Source organism: Aegilops tauschii, chromosome 2 (assembly GCF_002575655.3).
Source record: "Aegilops tauschii subsp. strangulata cultivar AL8/78 chromosome 2, Aet v6.0, whole genome shotgun sequence".
NCBI classification, from domain to species: Eukaryota; Viridiplantae; Streptophyta; class Magnoliopsida; order Poales; family Poaceae; genus Aegilops; species Aegilops tauschii.
Window position 1 is genome coordinate 643,607,415 of NC_053036.3, and position 20,267 is coordinate 643,627,681.

General features: G+C 48.8%; 2 protein-coding genes across 2 annotated transcripts; both read left to right on the top strand.

Annotated features, from left to right (window-relative positions):
- The first annotated feature begins 2,742 nt into the window (after positions 1-2,742).
- On the top strand, positions 2,743-5,014 carry LOC141042150 (uncharacterized). The gene is made up of 3 exons (XM_073509699.1): positions 2,743-3,619; positions 3,796-4,043; positions 4,161-5,014. The coding sequence occupies exons 1-3, from the start codon at positions 3,004-3,006 to the stop codon at positions 4,833-4,835; spliced, it is 1,539 nt and encodes a 512-aa protein (XP_073365800.1). The 5' UTR covers positions 2,743-3,003; the 3' UTR covers positions 4,836-5,014.
- A 4,027-nt stretch (positions 5,015-9,041) lies between these two features.
- LOC109765908 (serine/threonine-protein kinase STY8-like) lies at positions 9,042-19,797 on the top strand. The gene is made up of 14 exons (XM_020324679.4): positions 9,042-9,449; positions 9,549-9,658; positions 10,216-10,285; positions 10,404-10,514; positions 11,176-11,223; positions 11,427-11,560; positions 11,778-11,885; positions 11,967-12,040; positions 18,192-18,367; positions 18,467-18,562; positions 18,922-19,002; positions 19,083-19,133; positions 19,243-19,383; positions 19,517-19,797. Exons 1-14 carry the CDS (start codon positions 9,135-9,137, stop codon positions 19,544-19,546), a joined length of 1,545 nt encoding a protein of 514 aa, XP_020180268.3. The 5' UTR covers positions 9,042-9,134; the 3' UTR covers positions 19,547-19,797.
- The last annotated feature ends 470 nt before the right edge of the window (positions 19,798-20,267 follow it).

Consider the following 20,267-nt stretch of genomic DNA (forward strand, 5'->3'; position numbering starts at 1 on the left):
TACGCTCTCCTATGTGGACATACAAGCCCACAAAAAAAAATTACCCGCCAAGACTCTGTGAAATATTTAGGACAAAACTCTGGGTTGATGAGTTGGAATGAAAACGCAGTGAGACATGGCCTCTTCCATCGGATGTGGATGCATGGATGCGATTAACTAGAAACCGATGTCGATCCGTGGGAGATTACAGCCAACCAATGAGCGAGCAGCAAAATTTTCATCTCAGACTCAGAAAAAAAAGCAAAACTTTCATCTCGATCTGAGAGAAAACCCCACTGAAAACGAGGCTCCCCACCCAAGGAGGAAAAACCACCCACACGGTCCCTTCCTCTCTCTGTTGTCTCATACGTCGCTCTCGAACATCGGATTTGGATAGACGGCTGAGATTAGTTACAAATGGGGGTCAATCCGTGGGACACCACAGTCCACCAATGAGCAAGCAGCAAACTTTCATATCAGGATCAATCAAAGGAAAAAAACTTTCAATCATCTCGATTCAAAGCGAGGGGAATTGAAACCCCAGCCACCAAACCCGATTCGATTAATTGCTGTTCGCGTCTCCCTCAAACTGCGCCGCACACCCACCCACCCACCCACATCGCCGCCGCCAATTGGGCCTAGCCCAACCTTATACTGGATTTTTTTCTTCCACGCATAGTATCATTGAATTGTTATCTTCTTTACTATTAAAGGGGATATGTCGTCGTTGTGATGGTTTGACCTCCTGCATGTTTCTTTTCCTTTCTATTGTTTGAGGGTAAAAATAGGTGATGAAAAACCTACAGATTTCTTTCTCTTTCCATTTTTTTGAGGGTAAAAAAGTGAAGTCTTCTTTTGAGAGAAAAAAGTGAAGGTTGGGAGCAAAGCAATACTACTCACTATCCTCTACTCCCTCCTCCCTCCGTCCCATAATGTAAGATGTTTCTTGACACTAGTGTAATGTCAAAAAAGATCTTATATTATAGGACAGAAGGAGTGGTTTCTTTTAGGGAACACTATCCTCTAGTGGAGCCGTTGGATGTGACCCGATTTTGTGAATCGGGCCAGTGTGAGTGTGAGAAAGAATATAAGCGAAGACACGGTGGGTCCCAAACCTGGCCTAACAGCGGTACTTCATGGGCCGGCCTAGAAGCACGAAATCATTAGTTGAGGAGTACTCGTTGTAAAGATCACTCTAACTCTTCAGGTTGCGACAAGTGGCGCACATGCAGCGCGTCACTTGTCGCAACTTGAGAGTTTTCCTTTTTTTTATAAATTCGTTTATTCAAAACGTTTTATCTCTCAAACCATGCGTTCAAATCTCGAACCGCTTTCACAGTTGGATTTCTCGTATCGAGATCTTCAAAACTAGATCCCATGTTGATAGGTTTTGACGAACTTTTTTTCATGAAAAAAACCGGACGAAAAAACTGAACCGAGCACGGGTTTTTTCCCTTTCTGAAAGAGGCACGCCCTTGCCTCTCACGAAATCACAACTGTACCTCTCGCGGAATGAAAAAAAAGAGAAAACCCTTTTTTCGGCTTCCGAGGAGGCACTGCTATGACTCTCGCGAAAGCACAACCGTGCCTCTCGCGGAAGCAAAACCGTGACTCTCGCGAAAGGAAAAAAAAACAGAAAATGTGTTTTTTTTTCATTTCCGAGAGGCACGGCCGTGACTTTCACGAAATCACACCCGTGCCTCTCGCGGAAGCAAAACCGTGACTCTCGCAAAAGGAAAAAAATAGAAAACATATTTTTTTCTATTTCCAAGAGGCACGGTCGTGACTCTCACGAAAGCACACCCGTGTCTCTCGCGGAAGCAAAACCGTGACTCTCGCAAAGGGAAAAACAGAAGACACGTTTTTTTCGTTTTCGAGAGGCACGGCCGTGACTCTCGTGAAAGCACACCCGTGCCTCTCGCGGAAGCAAAACCATGATTCTCGCGAAAGGAAAAAAAAACAGAAAATACTTTTTTTTTGATTCTGAGAGGCACGGCCGTGACTCGCGAAAGCACAACCGTGCCTCTTGCGGAAGCAAAACCGTGGCTCTCGCGAAAGGAAAAAAAAAATCAGAAAACGCGTTCTTTTTCCGTTTCCGAGAGGCACGGCCGTGACTCGTGAAAGCACAACTGTGCCTCTTGCGGAAGCAAAACCGTGACTCTCGTGAAAGGAAAAAAAAGAAAACCCATTTTTTTCCGTTTCCGAGAGGCACGGCCGTGACTCTCGCGAAAGCAAAACCGTGCCTCTCGCGGAATCAAAATCATGACTCTTGCGAAAGGAAAAAAACACGTTTTTGGCGCAATTTTTTTTTTTTGATCGGAAAGCTAAAGAAGACCGGTGGAAAACCAAAACGTCGAAAAAACTCGTTTAAATAGCCGAGAACGCGTGCGAAAAAAATACAAAATTCAGAGGGAGCGCCCAGAGCGCGGCACGTGGCAAATGGTTGAGAGCGCGCCGCGGATTCTTTGTAATTTATATTTTTTTTCTTTTGTAATTTTTTATCCTTTTATAATTTAAAGTGTGACTTTTTGTAAAAAAATTCCTTCCCAGGATGGAAGATTTTAATGAGGCAATAACTAATAAAGTTCAAGATTTATCTCATATAACACTTTACCTTCTTCTTTATTTTTGTATCTTTTTTCTGAAAAAATGCAGATCTTTCTAAAAGTTCAAAGTAATTGGGCGGAAAAAGGCCAATAAAAATATAAACATGCCACGCCCAGCTAATGTGCCGTGCCGTGCCAGACCCATTAAGGATGGTCTGTGTGGCGCCCGTTGGCCAAGGTCTGGCCGGGCCCCTATCCCCACCACCACAAGAACTGCGATGGCTGATGGCGGCGGCGGCGGCGGGGGCGAGTGTAGCAATCTCAACGACCCCATCCCTTCCCCCGCAAGAACTGTGACGGCGGATGGCAGCGGGGAAGATGTCGTGGACGGGACCCCTCCGCCGTTCAAAATCCGCAAGCTGGGCGCTCCGGGTACGAGTGAGGCCATGGCTGCCCGGGCGGCAAGATCGGCGAGCGGATGGATCTGGATGAGGCCATTGAGTCGATGGCTGCCAGAGGCGGGCATGTGGGTGCAGAGATGACGCAATTCAAGTGCGGCGAGGTTGCAGACGATGAGCTTCACAAGGACAAGATGAACGGAGGCAAATCAAATCAGCAGATCAAGAACAAGATGACCCTGGAGGAGATGGACCTAGGCAAATCAACCTCCATCATCTCCGAGCAGGAGATCAAGGAGCTCTGTACGCAGATGGACGAGATGGTCGCTTTTATGAATTACAGGATCATACCATCAGACCCACTCATCTGCAGCAGCACCAAGGAGATGCCGAAAGATGAAGAAGACAAGGCGCTGCAGTCGGGGATCGACGGCATCTTACAGCGGCTAGCTGATATGCGGCGCGACATGTCCAAGCTCAAATCGGAACTGGCCCCTTTCTGGCACGAATACCCATATGAGAAGAAGTCGGAGCTGACTCCGGAGGAGGAGAGGGAGAAGAGGATCAAGTCCTGGCAGGAGTATCAGAAGCTGGACAACAAGGAGAAGGCCAGCAAGGAGATGGAGTTCGACGTGGACGACTTCGAGGGCTACTGTCAAGGCCTGAAATCTTTAGTTGAACACTTCGGATTAACAAGTAAGATATGGCCAACACTCCTATATAGTTAATCACACAGCAGTGTTTGCTTGCTTGTTCTCCAATTGCCAAGCAGTAGATTCCCTCCTTCCTTGTAGCAAGTACCGATTAAATTCATGGTTTAGTAGGATCAATGTATACTAACTTAATTTTTGTTGACAAAATTGTGCGTGCAGCCGTAGTGAGCCCCATGCACTTTACACACTACACGCCCAGACAGGTCCCACTCGATCTTACTTCCAACAAAATCACCTTACAGATCTTCTCCTTCAAAATTGCCAACATCGATTTGGACCTGCAATGGCCACTCCTGGAATGGCCACTCAAAGTGTACGGCCTCGTCGCTGCACGAGACAATGTGGATCACAGACGCAATATTCTCTTCTTGCGGGAAAAGGAGAATTTCCAAGAGATCACTCAAGAAGTAAGCGCCTGCCATATTCTGTTAAATTTCCTTTTATCTCCTCATTGTTTCATGCGTCTTAGTTTGTTGATCCATTGGTTTGTTGCAATTAAGCATGTGTAATGATGATGCCTGCAGAAACCCTTCTTGTGCTTGACTGGCCCATCTCGTGCAATTTTGGCTGAGGACCCTGTTAGCTTTGAAGTTCAACTAAAACTTAAGGGCCCCTCAGAGTCTGAGGACACAGTGTTGATCACTAAGAGATGGCAGCACAGTCACTATCATGCCGATAATGATTTATATACTCTTACCTTGGAGAACCTTCTTTGCACAACAGAGTTAAGCCTGCAGCAACTATACCGTGAATCAGTCCAAGCAACTTTGTTGCGTGTCGGTGGCTTTGTTAAAGGCAGTACAACCCCTTTCATTCATGGAGGCCGACTTGCTTGCTCCTCACCACATCATGGTGGTCAAGGCAGTGCCCCGCCCACCCAAGTTGTGTTGCTTGATTCTCGTTATTGTGATGGTGGAAAGTTGCCAATAGGTGAAGATGGTTACCTTGATCTGTCAAGGCATGTTGTTTCTGTTGAATTAAGGACAGTTGGTGACGATCCTGAAGAATTGGAAGAAACCTTGAATGTTTTCATAGAAGCCTACTCAGACTCTCCTCCTAAAGTTTCTGCGAAAGCTGATTTCTTGATCAAGCCTCAGTATTGCGGCATAAGTGAACATGAATGTGTCCTTCACGGCTCTACGGTGAAGATTACCATTGCTTGGTCACCTATTCTTCGAACCAACAAGGTTATTCTGTGAGAGGGATAGATGTTCGATGATGCTCAGGCAGGAATGTTATGAAGCATGATACCCACTGCCCTGTTATATCTATCTAATTCTCTGCTTTGCCAGTAGTTGTTTGTCTGTTCAAGTATTCGATCAGTTATGTAAGATGTGGACCTATTGTTGTATCGATTTGCTATGTAAGATTTCGACCATGTGCGGATCAGCGATGCGCGGCGGGTGTTTGATGGTGCTGCTGCGTTCAGGGACCTCGTCACATGGAACGCCATGATCTCTGGCTACGCGCACGCAGGGCAAGGCAGGGACTCGCTGCTCGTCTTCCGGGAGATGCAGCGGCGAGGAGACGAGGATTGTCAGCCCGACGAGTTCACCTTCGCCAGCTTGCTGAAAGCTTGCAGCGGCCTAGGCGCGGCTCGAGAGGGCACGCAGGTTCACGCGGCCATGGTGACCAGGGGGGTCTCCACGGCATGTAGTGCCATCCTCGCTGGCGCGATGCTCGATGTGTACGTCAAATGCCGGTGCCTACCGGTGGCGATGCAGGTGTTTGATTGGTTGTATCGGGAAAATGCCATCCAGTGGACAACGGTGATCATTGGGCATGCACAAGGGCAGGTGAAGGAAGCACTGGAGCTGTTTCGGCAGTTTTGGAGCTCTGGTATACGTGCCGACGGGCTCGTCCTCTCCAGCGTTGTCGGTATGTTTGCAGACTTTGCACTCATTGAGCAAGGGAGGCAAGTGCACTGCTACACGGTCAAGAACCCACAGGGGCTGGACGTGTCAGTGCCCAACTCCCTGGTGGACATGTACCACAAGTGTGGGCTGACCGACGACGCAGGGCAAAATTTCGTGTTTCGACCCTTTTCCGATAGCAATTGAGGATCTGACCCTGGTTTGGAAAAAAAATCGTGTTTTGACCCTTTTTCTTACCGTCATAGGCTCTGGCGGTAGGGTTAGACAGCCTACCGCCATGGCCCCTGGCGGTAGGGTACTTATCCACGTCAGCACGCGGAGACGGCCGCCGTTCCCCTCCATCGCACCCTACCGCCAGGGGACCTGGTGGTAGCCTTCCTAACCCTTCGCCCGGGACCCCGCGCCCCTTCCCATCTCCCCACCCCTCCCCCTCCCCCCCCGTCGACAGTTTCTCCTTTCTTTCTCCCCCAAGTCGCCCCTCTCTCCCTCTTTCATCTCCTCCACTCCCCCCTCAGATCTTCACCGATTCTTCACCGTTTTTGCGGATCGAGATGGCCCTGAAAAGAGAAACGTAAGCTCCTCCAATCCCTCCAATTAGTTTTTGCAAACTTGCTTCCGATTCGACGCATTATTTGCTTGAAATCCCTCATATTTTTGAACTTAGATTGGATTTTTTTCACCTAAGATTGTTTTAGTTTGATTGTAGTTCTAGTTCTTAGTTCTTTAGTAACTAGTGATATTGAATATGAACTCTAATCAATAGTTCATATGTTAGTGTGAAGATGAACCGTAGTTCATAATTTTTTTTTGTTAAAAAAGTTATGATGTAATATTGATATGAGGATGAACCCTAGTTTGATGATGCATGTTGATATAATGATATGATGTAGTGTGAAGATGAACCCTAGTTTTATGATGCATGTTGTTATGATGATATGAAGATGTTGTTTGGAAAAAATTATTTAAAAATATGATGATATGATGTATGTTGGAGGATTTTTTTTGATATGATGCATGTTGATATGATTTGATCCATCATGTGTAGTAGATATTGTTGGAGGAATATGCTTAAGATTTTATTTTGATATGATGCATGTTGATATGATTTTTGATACGATGCTTATGCTTATGATGCTTTTGTTTATGAAATTTTATTAAGGCGGCCACCTCTTGCGGACAACATCGGCCCACGGTACTGCATGCTAGACTGGGCATTCAACAAGGGTCATCGTTCCCGTTTCATAGAGAACGGAGAGGTAAGTGATATGAATGAAATATTGATCAAAGTTTTCGGATTGATGAAAATAATTTCCTAACTTTTGGCGTTCAATTTTTGACAGATGCTCCAGCCACTGCGCATGAGGGGTCACGGGGTTCATGGGCATATGGACTACGACGAGCGCTACGCGCCGTTCTTCAAGAGAGCCCGTCTGTTGGGTTTTGTGTTGCAGTTCAAGCGTCAGTCGCCGACGCTTGTCCACGCGGCTCTGACAGTGTTGATTGACCGGTGGCGACCGGAGACCCATTCTTTCCATCTGCCATGCGGGGAGATGACGATGACCCTCGAGGATTGGGCGATGATTACTGCCATGCCGATCGAGGGTCATGCACTCATCGGGCGAGTGGAGAGGACCAACTGGCAGCAGAGGGTAACCATACATCCGGTGTGCCGTTGACCTGGCTCTCGGAGCACCAGCAGAAATGCCCCGAAGGCGCCGACGAGACGACTGTGGAGTGGTACGCGAGGGCCTACCTGTGGTATATTCTCACAGAGGTTGTGTTTCCAGACAGCTCCGGGAACTCTGCCAACTGGTCGTATCTCTTCTTCCTAGCGGATTGGGATGCAGGGTACAGTTGGGGGACCGCATCTCTCGCCTACCTATACCGTTCGGTAAGAGAGTATCTAATTGCCTACCTACCTACGAAAGTGTGTCCATGACATTTTGTGATATCTGATCCTCATTTGATGTTTTGCAGCTTGACGACGCAACACAGAGGACGGGAGACAAATCCAATGTGGGTGGCTTTGTCTGGGCTTCTCCATTTGGATGTGGGAGCGGCTGCCGGTGGGGCGTCCGAAGAAGATGCCAAGACGCCCATGGGGTGCCCATAGTGAAGACGGCGACGAGACTCGACACCCCACCGTAGCTTACGAGTGGGACATTGTCAAACTCTACACGGGCCTAAACAAGACTTCGTACAAGACCTACACCAACGAGTTGGACGTCTTGACGCATACACAGGTATATGAACTCGCTCAACACCTTTCTCTTTGATTCCACTTTTTACCGAGAGTGGGAACTTACCAACGTATATGTAATAGGTAAACTGGTGGCCGTATCATGACCGAGAGTGGGCCTTCGATCTGAACGTGATGTGCGAGGCGGACAAAGGTCTCTGGCGGTGCATCATGCCCATGATCTGTGTGTACTCCGTCGAGTGGCACTTGCCACATCGCGTGGCCACGCAGTTTGGGGTGTATCAGCATACCCCACCGGGCCAGCCCACCGATACCGGCGGCCTCGCGCTCCACCTGTGAGCGCTTTGTTTTCTATGCACATGATTTCATTGCGTGGCGACTTTATTATGATGTTTCGTGTGCCCTATGCCTTGTAAGATGAGCCGGCAGAAGAATCAGTCGATCACAGACTGGGGAGAGGAGCATAAAACTCATGTGACGGAGTGGAACCGACGGGGGTTCCGTAAAGACATGGAGAGGAAAGTGACGGACTGGGATGCTTACCTGGACCGACACATGAGGTGGTACGATGATGGCCAGAAGCACCGTCTTCGTCTCAGGCCTCAGTGGACGACGGAAGACATCGCGGAGCTGGAGAGGGATGACCCCGAGGAAGAGGCCTACCAGACCGGCATCAGAGACATGCACAGTGGATTTAGGGAGTTTGCACCCCTCATCAACAGAGTGGTAAATTTGAACCGACGATTGTATTTAAACTATTTCATTCGTCATCGTGACCGATTTATGCCGTTGCAGTCTGGTGAGCTGAACAGATGCATCTTTGAAGCCTCAGATGCACTAGGTGATATCCCCGGGAGTGTACAATCTGAGAACAAAATGAGGGGGACGATGAAGGTACAATTTCAGCCTCCTCGGAACAGATGCATCTTGTTCACTTGCAATCATAAACCTAATACTTATTATGCCCTTGTTTCATCGTGAGTGCAGAAGTTCGTGAAGCGTTGTCGCAAGCTAGTAGGGCTGCTTGGTTGTGCTGGAGCTGGGTCGGTTGAAGCTTATCGGCCTGTAGCCACACAGGGTCACATTGGCTCATCGAACCAGGTTCCCTCTGTTGGGGAACGTAGTAATTTTACAAAAATTCCTACGCACACACAGGATCATGGTGATGCATAGCAACGAGAGGGAGATACACGAGGGAGAAGTACGGGACTGCCCTTCGCCTCAGTGTATAACTACCCGGCCGACGCCGCCCTCTAGAAGATTCTGGCCGGCCGCAACCGCCAAGAGAACCCCCCTCGGATTCGCCAACCCAGCCCACTCCGCCCGCCGTACGTCGCCGTCACCGTCCCTCGCTCTCCCCACTCCCACTCCCATAAAGGCCGCCGCGATGGCCGCAACGTTGGCCCACGCACACGCGCGGGCGGATGGCCGACACCGACGGTGAGGAGAGCTGCTGGACGCCCGCGGCCGCCGCCACCTCCAGCCACGGCGGCGACGGGGCGCAGCTGTCCGGCGTGAGGAGGGAGATCTACGACCGCCTGCGGGCCGCCGGCAACCAGGAGGCGCTCTCCGACCCCTTCTTCGACCGCTTGCTCGAGGACCACTTCGAGCGCCTCCCGTCCAGCTACTACGTCGACCTGGACGTGAACAAGGCGGAGGACGTGCTGCTGCACCGCCGGATCCTCGCCGAGTGCGCCGACCCCGACAACCGCCCCGTCTTCCACGCACGCTTCCTACGGGTAATCCATTCATCCATTACACTGTGCGTGTGTGTGTGGAACAAGATGTTTGCAGTCTCGCATACTGTATTAATTGTTATGCTCTGCCTCCATGGGCAGTACCTTCAAGAGGACAAACCACCAGAGGTTGAGTATGACACATGCGAGCGGATGATGGAAGGCCTCAGTTTGGGGCCAAGAAAAGCCGTGGACGAGGCCATTTCTGCAAGGTCTGCTTTCTCAGTTGAACTGTTTAGTTACCCACTGTCTCCCTGAAATGAAATAGAATAAGGGCGGGGCTAGACATCAGACGCCAGAGGTTGAGTATTACAACTGGAAATATAATCATGCTTCCATTCTGATTTGTAAATCCTGAATGGTTTGCCCAAAAGATGCTGATAACTTTTCTGTTAACCTGCGTTGCATTGCAGTTGCAGCTCAATTTTTTATTCAAAAAACAACCATGTGGCACAGTGGTTGTACTTCTCATAACTTGATAGAAAGGTTCTAGCATAGCATGTATTCATTTGCAATCTGGAATGATATATTGAACCATAAGACTTTAAGAGAGTGGTGGTGGGCAGGCTATCTTCGTGCAGCTTGGCATGCATGGACGACTTCCGAATTATTTGGCTTGTCTTTTCTCCACGCTTTTGTGCTTACTTCTCCGTAATACTAGTAGTTCATACAGTAGTAGTTTGGCAAGTGGCGTATTTTGGGCTACCTTTTCATAAACCTGCCTCAGCAATGAACTTTGATCCTCAGTTGCCAATGAAAATTTCTGCAGGAGGGATACACAAATTCACCTTCATGAAATTATTTTTTGTTCCAATGACAAGCGAACGCTCCTTAGTCAGGTAAAGACTTGGGAGTATCAGTCCATCTGCTATGAGTTTTCTATTTAGACTTCCATATCTGCCATGTCACTACTTATATCATCAAGTCTAATAAAAAAATCGAATTGCTGTTTTGTAGCTATGTTGGCTGTTGTCCGATCTTGGATTGAACATTCGTGAAGCTCGTGTGTTCTTCACAACAGATGGATTGTGTTTGGCCATATTTGTTGTTGATGGCTGGGAAACAGCGGTAAACTTAGAGCACGGTTATACTGGAGCACATCAATACCTGTGCAACATGTTAACGATAATTCAAAAGTAGACGTATTTGTGCAGTTCCGATTACTTATGATAGCATTATGGTTAATTGCATCAGCCAAGGAGATCACACTCTACGTGACAAACGGTCATACGTGCAGTCAATTCGTTTATACTGCTAGTTTGTTTGATGACACATATCTGGAACTGCACAACCTGTCTTTGGACTTCCGATTCTTACAAGAGAAGATCCTGGAAGACACATAGCAACTGTTTACATAACAGTGCCAGTTGGCAAAAAATACCAGTTTATATGTGTTTCCCCTAGTTATTGTCGATGAAATAAAAAATCATGGGCACCATCCTAGTTGACAGCTATTTAGCTTATAACGAGGTCACAGAACCTAGAGCTGTATTTTGACATTTGCCCATGAATTTTGAGTTCATGCTAGGTAAGAGAAGTAACCGTATTCAATATTTTGACCCGCTACGATTAGCAATTTGGTTGTCAGTGTGCTCTGTAGATTCTTATGAGTAGTGGAGCATCTGTAGGTTATACTCCCTCCGTCCTAAAATAAGTATTCAACTTTGTACTAAACTTGTTCCTTCCAAAGATTTTTATTTAGTAAAATATTGCCTGGCGCTACATGCAGGAGACAGATGGTTTGCTGCAGCAGCTGAAGGACACAGCGAAACGTAATGTATGCTTTTTTTCTTCTTTTTTAGTTACATTACTTCCGTGAATACTTCAAATTCTTAGGTATCTACCTGGTCACTTATACATAGGCGCTGGTAATTCAACTTTTCTAAGTATGCAGCCGCAGTGCTGTAAAACAGTTAGCATTGCAAGAATTAAGAAGTTGTGTCCGACCTTTTCCTAACAACTTTAACTTGTGGTATGCAGCCCTTATTATGTAATCTAACAAGTTCAGCCTCGGAGAGAATATTAGAGCTGCAAGAAAAGATTGGAGATTCTGAATTCGACAGGGATCTGTTGCAGATTAAAGAAAAGATTGCTTCTGGATCTTTTGGAGACTTGTAAGAACTACATAACACTTGCTTAGAAAATAGAGGAAAGAGTAACATGAAGTTAATTATTTAGAATGACAGCCACCACTTAACTCCTACTCTGCTAGTGTGGATTGCATGTCGTTTTCTTGCATATTTTCACAAACATAGTGAAATCATCTGTATTATTATTTGTGGAATCTTCAGGACAGTTCAGTAACCAGTACATTTTTTTTTCATTTTTCAGATATCGAGGAACTTACCTTGATGTGGATGTTGCAATAAAGCTCCTCAAAACTGGACATGCTAGCAATGATTCAAAAGTGCAGTTTTTGCAAGAAATAATGATTTTAAGGTATGTTTTTTATTTCCGTGACACATAAACTACTTAGTTCCAGAAGATGCTAACACAATATGATCATGTCCTGATGTCCAGGAGTGTTAATCATGAAAACGTCATTCGCTTTTACGGGGCATGCACAAAGCGTCGAAACTATCTCATTCTAACAGGTCAGACACTAATATTGCTTCTTGTAGTATGGGTATATAGCAATCAATATCTTTGTTGCAGACTCACATGAAAGTACTGTTATCCATGGGCACAGTTACACTATGAATAACATTGGTGACTAAAAATTGGAGGTCGTGCTTAAATAGCTATTGATTTAGAAATATAAAAAGAAAGAAAAAGCTGAGCTCGAAAGATCGGGATAACTCCCGTCTTCTAAGCATTTTGGTAGGGACTTGAAGAGTAGATAAGTCAGACAATAATGCAAAATATGTCTAATTAGAGGAATCCTGTTGCTCTGTTTCTATCAGATCGACAGGTCTTTGGCTCTTTACCCATCCTTCAGTCAGCCTATCATGCATGTCATTTGGTAGCTACTATTTCATGTATGAGATATTAATATTTGTCTCCATTGTAGAAAGATTATGGGATGCAACTCAATTGTATTCCTCGGAGGTGGTCACAATATATACACGAGATGCCTTGCGTGACAAGGAAACTAATCCTATCATATCTCTAGAAGTCAACTATACAAGGCTAGAGATCGTAGGAAATAGCAGTACAATATGTCACGTTCAACACCCCCCCATCCCCCCGCAGTCGAAGCGTTGGCGTCGGCGATGCAAAGACTGGAACGGAACTCCTGGAATGCAGCGGTTGGAAGCCCTTTCGTCATAATGTCAGCAAACTGTTGGGTGGTCGGTACATGAAGAACGCGAAGCTGACCCAACTGAACCTTCTCGCGGACGAAGTGAACATCAAGTTCAATGTGCTTGGTGCGCTTGTGCTGCACCGGATTAGCCGCGAGGTAGGTGGCTGAAACATTATCACAGAAAACCACCGTAGCTTTCGGGATTGAAAACCGAAGTTCGCCAAGTAGTTGACGAAGCCAACATGTCTCGGCAACAACGTTGGCGACGGCACGATACTCAGCCTCGGCACTCGAGCGGGAGACGGTGGGCTGCCGCTTAGAGGACCACGAGATGAGAGAGTCCCCGAAGAAGACACAATATCCTGACGGGGAACGCCGAGTGTCAGGGCAGCCGACCCAATCCGCATCCGTGTAGGCAAAGAGCTCGGTGGAGGCGGAGGCACGACGACGAAGGCCGAAGGTCGGTGTACCGGAGAATGCGCTTGACCAGAGACCAGTGAACATCACGAGGCGAGTGCATGTGCAAGCAAACTTGCTGCACGGCGAACTGAATGTCCGGTCTGGTGAGCGTGAGGTACTGAAAAGCACCAACAATACTGCGGTAGAGAGCGGCGTCAGTGGCAGGCTGTCCAGCAGTGGCAGAGAGCTTCGGCTTGGCCTTAGCAGGAGTAGCAGCAGGTTTGCAGTCGGTCATGCCAGCACGATCCAAGAGATCAAGAGCATACTGTCCTTGATGAAGAAAAAAATCCGGAGGCATCGCGTCGCACATTAATGCCGAGGAAGAAGTGTAGAGCGCCCAAATCCTTCAGCAGAAACTCAGAACCAAGGCGCCCAATGATGCCGCGAAGAACATCCGCACGAGAGGCGGTGATGACGATATCATCAACATATAGGAGAAGCATGGCGACATGATCAGCTCGATGAAGCACAAATAGCGACGTGTCGGAGGTGGTGCTGCGAAACCTGGGAGCAGTGAGGAATGCTGCAATGCGTTGATACCACGCACGAGGCGCCTATTTCAGGCCATAGAGAGACCGTGAGAGCAGGCAAACGTCACCAGGCCGAGTGGGATCAACAAAACCAGCTGGCTGCTGACAAAGAACACGCTCCTGAAGATGACGATAGAGGAAAGCGTTGTTGATGTCGAGCTGATGAACAGGCCAGTGTCGAGAGGCGGCGAGCTGAAGAACACCACGAATCGTGGCGGGTTTAACAACCGGAGAGAAAGTCTCCGAGAAGTCAACACCGGCACGTCGTGCAAATCCACGTGCGACCCATCGAGCCTTGTACCTGTCCAGGGAGCCATCCGGGAGAAGTTTATGCAGAAACACCCATTTGCCAGTAATGATGTTGGCGTCGGGAGGGCGAGGAACGAGCGTCCATGTCCTGTTGGCGACGAGGGCATCATACTCGGCGCGCATGACCGCGAGCCAGTGCAGGTCGCTCAAAGCAGAGCGCACCGAGCGCGGTACCGGAGAGATAGTCGTAACACTGAGGTTGTGGTAGCGAGGGTTCGGCTGATGGATGCCGTCCTTAGCACGCGTCACCATAGAATGATGAGGTGGCAGAGGCGGGAGCCGAGGCTGTCGACGCGGTTGAGCCACAGCCGCGGGGGCAGATGCCGACGATGGCGAGGCCGCGGAGGGTACCGCAGGCACCGAGGCGGCCGAGGGTGAGGCCGCAGAGGGCGGTGATGACAAGTCCGCATACACCGAGGGAGCGGGCGAGGCCGCCGATGAGACCGCAGAAGACGGTGGCGACGAGTCTGTAGCCGGAGCCGCGGGTGGCGATGACGGGTCCGCGGGTGAGACCACGGGCAGGGACGACGAACCGGCGGGCGAGGCCGCAGTCGGCGTAGAAGGCACCCCATGCGACGTGTCGGCGGGCGAGACCGCAACCGACGTAGAGAACCCCGCGAGGGGTGACGCCGCAGGGGTGGCGACGACCAAAGGTGATGAGAAGAGGCTGTCGCGCCTGCATGGGTTGGAGGCGAGGCCAGCGGAAAAGACGTCAGCTCCTCCTGGACCGATGAAGACGAAGACGAGGCCGCTGTACCACAGCCGGCGATGAGGGTCTGGTCGGGAAGGCCGGACGGGCCACCGAGGAAGCAGGTGGCCGCGGCGCAGGGAGCGCAAGGGCGCCACGCGACCGACGGGGGCCGGTCTCCGGAGGTGTCGCCGCTGTCGAAGTAACCTGCTCAAAAGGAAAAACAACCTCGTCAAAATAAACGTGCCGCGAGACGAACACACGTCGGGAGACGGGGTCGTAGCAGCGAAAGCCTTTGGTGTTGGGTTGATAACCAAGGAACACACAGGCGAGAGACCGAGGAGCAAGTTTGTGTGGAGCAGTGGCGGTTATGTTGGGGTAGCATAGGCAACCAAAGACATGAAGATCGTCATAGGATGGAGGAGACCCGAACAAGAGATGATGAGGAGTGTGGTGCCAGCATGGTTTGCAAGGCCGGATGTTAAGAAGAAGCGTGGCAGTAGCAAGAGCATCGGGCCAGAACCTAGCAGGCATGTGTGCATGCAAAAGCAAAGCACGAACACTCATTAAGGGTGCGAAGTACACGTTCTGCTCGACAGTTTTGTTGGGATGTATATGGACATGTAAGGCCAAAGATGGTGCCATGAGTGGAGAGAAGATGGCGAATGGCGAGATTATCAAATTCTTTTCCGTTGTCCGTTTGAAGATGAGCAATGGTGCGATGAAAGTGGGTGTGGACGTAAGCGTAAAATGAGTGGAGGGTGGAGGCGACGTTGGATTTTTGACGTAACGGAAAAGTCCAAGTGAAGTGAGAAAAATCATCTAAAATCACAAGATAATATGATAAGACCGAATTACTCGGCACTGGAGATGTCCAAACATCGCAATGAATAACATCAAAGAGAAAAGTGGCTACTGATGTAGATGAGGGAAACGGTAAGCGAACGTGCTTTCCGACGCGGCAAGCATGACAAGTGTGCGCCGCTGATTTATTACATGAAAAAGAAAAAAAAATGCTCAAAATTTTGTGAAGAGCGTCGGCGCCAGGATGTCCAAGTCGAGCGTGCCAAAGCGAGACGTCGGCATGGACAGCAACCGGACCGCCACTCGTTGTAGGACCGCATGGGTAGAGATCATCGGGGGAATCACATCGGTGCAGAACCCTCCGGGAGCGAGCATCCTTGACAGAGAAACCAAGAGCGTCAAACTCAACAGTGACAGGATTTTCACGAGTTAGAGTATGAACAGAACATAGGTTTTTGATTAAGGATGGAGAAATGAGCACATTATTAAGAGTTAAGGAGGAAGAGGGAAACGGAAGGGAGGACGAACCATGATGGGTGATGGGAAGAGAGGACCCATCACCGACCACGATACGAGAATTGAAGGGGTAGGGAGAGGCACGGGAGAGGATACCGGGGTTAGAAGCCATGTGAGCGGCGGCGCCGGTGTCCATGTACCAAACACCACCGCCATCGTAGTTGCTCGGGGAAGGGGTGGCATGAAGGGCGGAGAGGAGGGCGGGATCCCAAACACCGCCGTGTGCCCCGCCGTATGCGCCATAGGCCGGAGGACCACCGTAGGGCGCGACACCACCATAGGCCGTGGGACCCCCGTAGGTCGCAGCACCACCATATGCCGCAGGACCGGGGGCGGGAGCGGTCAGTAGAGCCTGGTGAGAGGCCGGGCGCGCGCCGAGGATGCCCGGAGCAGGAGGGAGGGGGATGGGCATGGAGTAAGCATGCACCACCCCCATCCAGGGGTTGTACCCCGACAGCCAGGGCAGGGTCGGAGTCGCGGCGGGCGCGGGAGGGCGTGGCGCCTAGTTGGAGTTGCGGGCCCGACCCCTGCGACCCTTCTGCTTGCGGCCACCCGTGGGGGCAGGCGCGGGAGGCGGGGTCGGAGCAGGTGCACACGGTGCAGGCGGGGCGGAAGGCGCGCCATGGCCCACGGCGAGGCCGACGTGGAGGGCGGTGTGCGTCGCTTGCCGAGCGGAGTGGCGAAGGCGCTTCTCCTCCATGCGAAGATACGTGACCGCCTTGGCGTATGTCGGCGTGACGACGGAGAGGTTGGCGGCGGACTGGCCAAGGTCGGGGTGGAGGCCTCGAAAGAGGTTGGTGAGGAGGACGGAGTCGTCGATGGCCATGCCGACGTCGCGTAGCTCGTTGGCGTGAACCTTCAGCCGCGTGCAGTAGTCGTCGATCGAGAGATCGTTCTGCTGCATAGTGAAGAACTCCCCTTGGAGGAAAACACGACGCTGGAGTTGTTTGTCGAGGAAGAGATTGCACAGCCGTGTCCACATGGCGTACGCCGACGGATCACGGGCGTTCACCATGTTGAAGAGACTTGCGGAGATGGTGAGGAAGAGCCACTTGACGATGCAGGCGTCCACGGCGAGCCACTCGTCGTCGTCCTTCATGCCGCGGATGTCAACACTCCCGTCAACGTGCTCGATGAGACGGTAGGAGCGGAACAGCAGCGCGAAGTAGGTGCGCCACGCGTTGTAGGATGGCAAGTCGAAGTCGAGGACGGCGGGTACGTGGTCCTTGATGTGGAGCTCGTTGAGGCGGTCGGAGGTGAACATGGCGCCGACGAAGGAACCAGCATCGGAAGGGTCAGCCTTGGAGCGGGACATGGTGGCGGAGAGGAGAAGGAGGTGGCGACGGGTGGCTAGGGTTTAGGTGGTAGTAGAGAGAAGGGGCGGCGGCGGTTGCGGTAGAACAGCAGCGGCGGCGGTGGTAGGGTTTGGGGAGTAGGCGGCGGCGGCTACTGGAGGTAGTAGTAGCGGCGCCGGCTTGGGGTTTGGTTGGGAGGAGGAGGCGGCGGCGGCTACGGAGGAGGTAGCGGCGGCGGCGCTAGGGTTTGGAGGAGGTGGCAGCGGCGGCTATGGGAAGGAGCGACGGCTGCGGGGGAGCGGAAGCGAGGAAGATCGCGGAAAAACTGATAACATGTAGAAAGATTATGGGATGCAACTCAATTGTATTCCTCGGAGGTGGTCACAATATATATACGAGATGCCTTGCGTGACAAGAAAACTAATCCTATCATATCTCTAGAAGTCAACTATATAAGGCTAGAGATCGTAGGAAATAGCAGTACAATATGTCACGTTCAACATCCATAATTACATAAAGTTGCATTTTGGAATTTAATAGGAAAATTCTACACCATTTATAAAGTTGCATAAAGAAGATGTGCTGCTGGACATACTCATTACCTGAAACTTGCTTACAATTTGTTCACTCTTATTCTCTGCATTCATTCTACATTTTCGTCTTGTGTGTGTATGTAGATCGCTGTTGGGACCGATCCCTGCACTGATCAGCTGCTTATGTTTTATCTGTTTGTTTATACAAACTTTTACTTCCCAGGTTTCTGATAGTGAAAATCGGAGGACTCTGGTTCCCACTTAAAAAGAAGTCTGTCTAGAGTTTATTTACTTAGTTATTATCAAGCAGTTTGTAATTTTCTGTTAACTGATAGCTTGCTCTTTTTATTGTGTGTGTTTGATTCAGAGTACATGGCTGGAGGTAATCTGTATGACTTCCTTCACAAGCAAAACAATACCTTGGAGCTTTCCTTGATTCTTAGGATTGCTATTGGCATCTCGAAAGGGATGGATTATTTGCACCAGAATAACATCATCCATAGAGACTTGAAGTCTGCCAATGTATTAGTTGGCGATGGTCAAGTACGCATATCGTTTTTTTAGGGACAAGTATTCATGTTGTTTCTCCATGTACTTTTCAATTCAATATCATTAAAATGATAATTTGTTCTTTTGAAACAGGTCGTGAAGATTGCAGACTTTTCTGTTGCTCGTCAACGATCGCAAGAGGGAGATATGACTGCTGAAACTGGCACCTACAGATGGATGGCACCTGAGGTGTGTTGTCGGTTTGTTCATTTGTCCTTTAGCATCCTTTCCCCTTCCTACAAAATATATACAATAGCCTATATAGATTTGCTCGACCACTCTTTTGTTGTTGCAACACACATATACCAAGACTAAATCCCTAAACCTCGTGCGGAAACTATGTGCTATGACTTTGATAACGAATAGCCTGTCCTGTTTTCCTCCGCTATTTATTAGTCATCCACATCTTCACAGCAAGTTTATGAAGAAATGCATATTTCTGTGTACTATCTCTGCTTTCACTTTCGTCAGAGCTCAGAAGACAGGTTCTATGGAACCGAGGCATTGTGACTACGTGATGTACTTATTAGAATTTCTTGTCATGCCAGGTGATAAACCATAAGTCTTATGATCACAAGGCAGATGTCTTCAGCTTTGCTATTGTTCTATGGGAGTTGGTCACTTTAAAGGTAAAACGTTAGTGTTCGGTGTTCATCGAACACCAGTACTTTGATTAAAGGTAATAACCTTGCTTAGTCCTTCTATACAGGTCCCATATGAAAGCCTGACACCATTGCAAGCGGCACTGTCAGTAAGGCAGGTACTACATTTGATGCCAACGAAGTTAAATTACAGTTTTGGTATTGTGCATCAGCTGTCGATAGTGGACATGCAAGTATGAGAGATGAGCATTGCTCCTTGTTTTTCAGGGACTTCGCTTGGTGATTCCCTCGAGCGTGCATCCGAGATTGTCTAAATTGATTCAATGGTGTTGGGGTGAAAACCCCCATACGCGACCCGTTTTCTCTGAGATCACCGCAGAACTGGAAGATATCTTGCTGACTTTTCAGGTTAGGTTGCTGCTGGATCTGTAGGCCTTAAGGCTCACGAGAAGATGGAATTTGAAAACTAAATAAAGTGAAGTTATTCTGGTTAATTTTTGACGGGTTCCTCGGACTAATGAAAAGCAGCATGTTCCTGCAGGTCGCCTCCCGCTCCAAAGGAAGCCATTGACATATCAAACAAAAGATACAGATGAAATCGCCGACCCACGTAGCTGGACCCTTCTTTCACATTGTGGCGCGCAAACACTGGGACATGTGTAGACCATCTTCTGTATATATATGCCATGTATATAATTTTGTGCTCGGTTGTTTTGGTCCCCCCCCCCCCTCGCTATAAAATCTCACAGGACAAACTGGGTTAAGTCAGCACACCCATGCTACATAATCTAAGTGATATACTTTTATGTTTTATATGGTTATTTGTTTTGTGAGTGGATTATAGTTCAATGTATTTGGATTTTTGGTTCATGTACGATTATGAGTTTGTCTTGTAAGAACATGAGATGAAAATGCCATTATCACATGTTCCATTTTGGTTATTACTCGCTCCGTCCAAAATAAGTGTCGCAAATTTAGTACTCCCTCTGTCCCAAAATAAGAAGAAAAATAAACAGATAACATTTTCTCAAAAGTAGAAAAATATGAATGCTTACAAGAATTTGTTGATTTCTCTTATGGGACATAAAAGCTTTATATGCCTCTGGCCTTTCTTTGGCAGTATCTTGAAGCGTCAGGCCCTGCACATCTCCTATGTGCCTTTCTCTAAGTGCAGGATCAAACACAACCTGTAATGCAAATTGCTTGCTCATTAATATTATATCAAACAAATTTTCTAACACAAATTACATGGAAGCAACGTGGTGTATGGCTGAAATGTTTGAATAACAGAA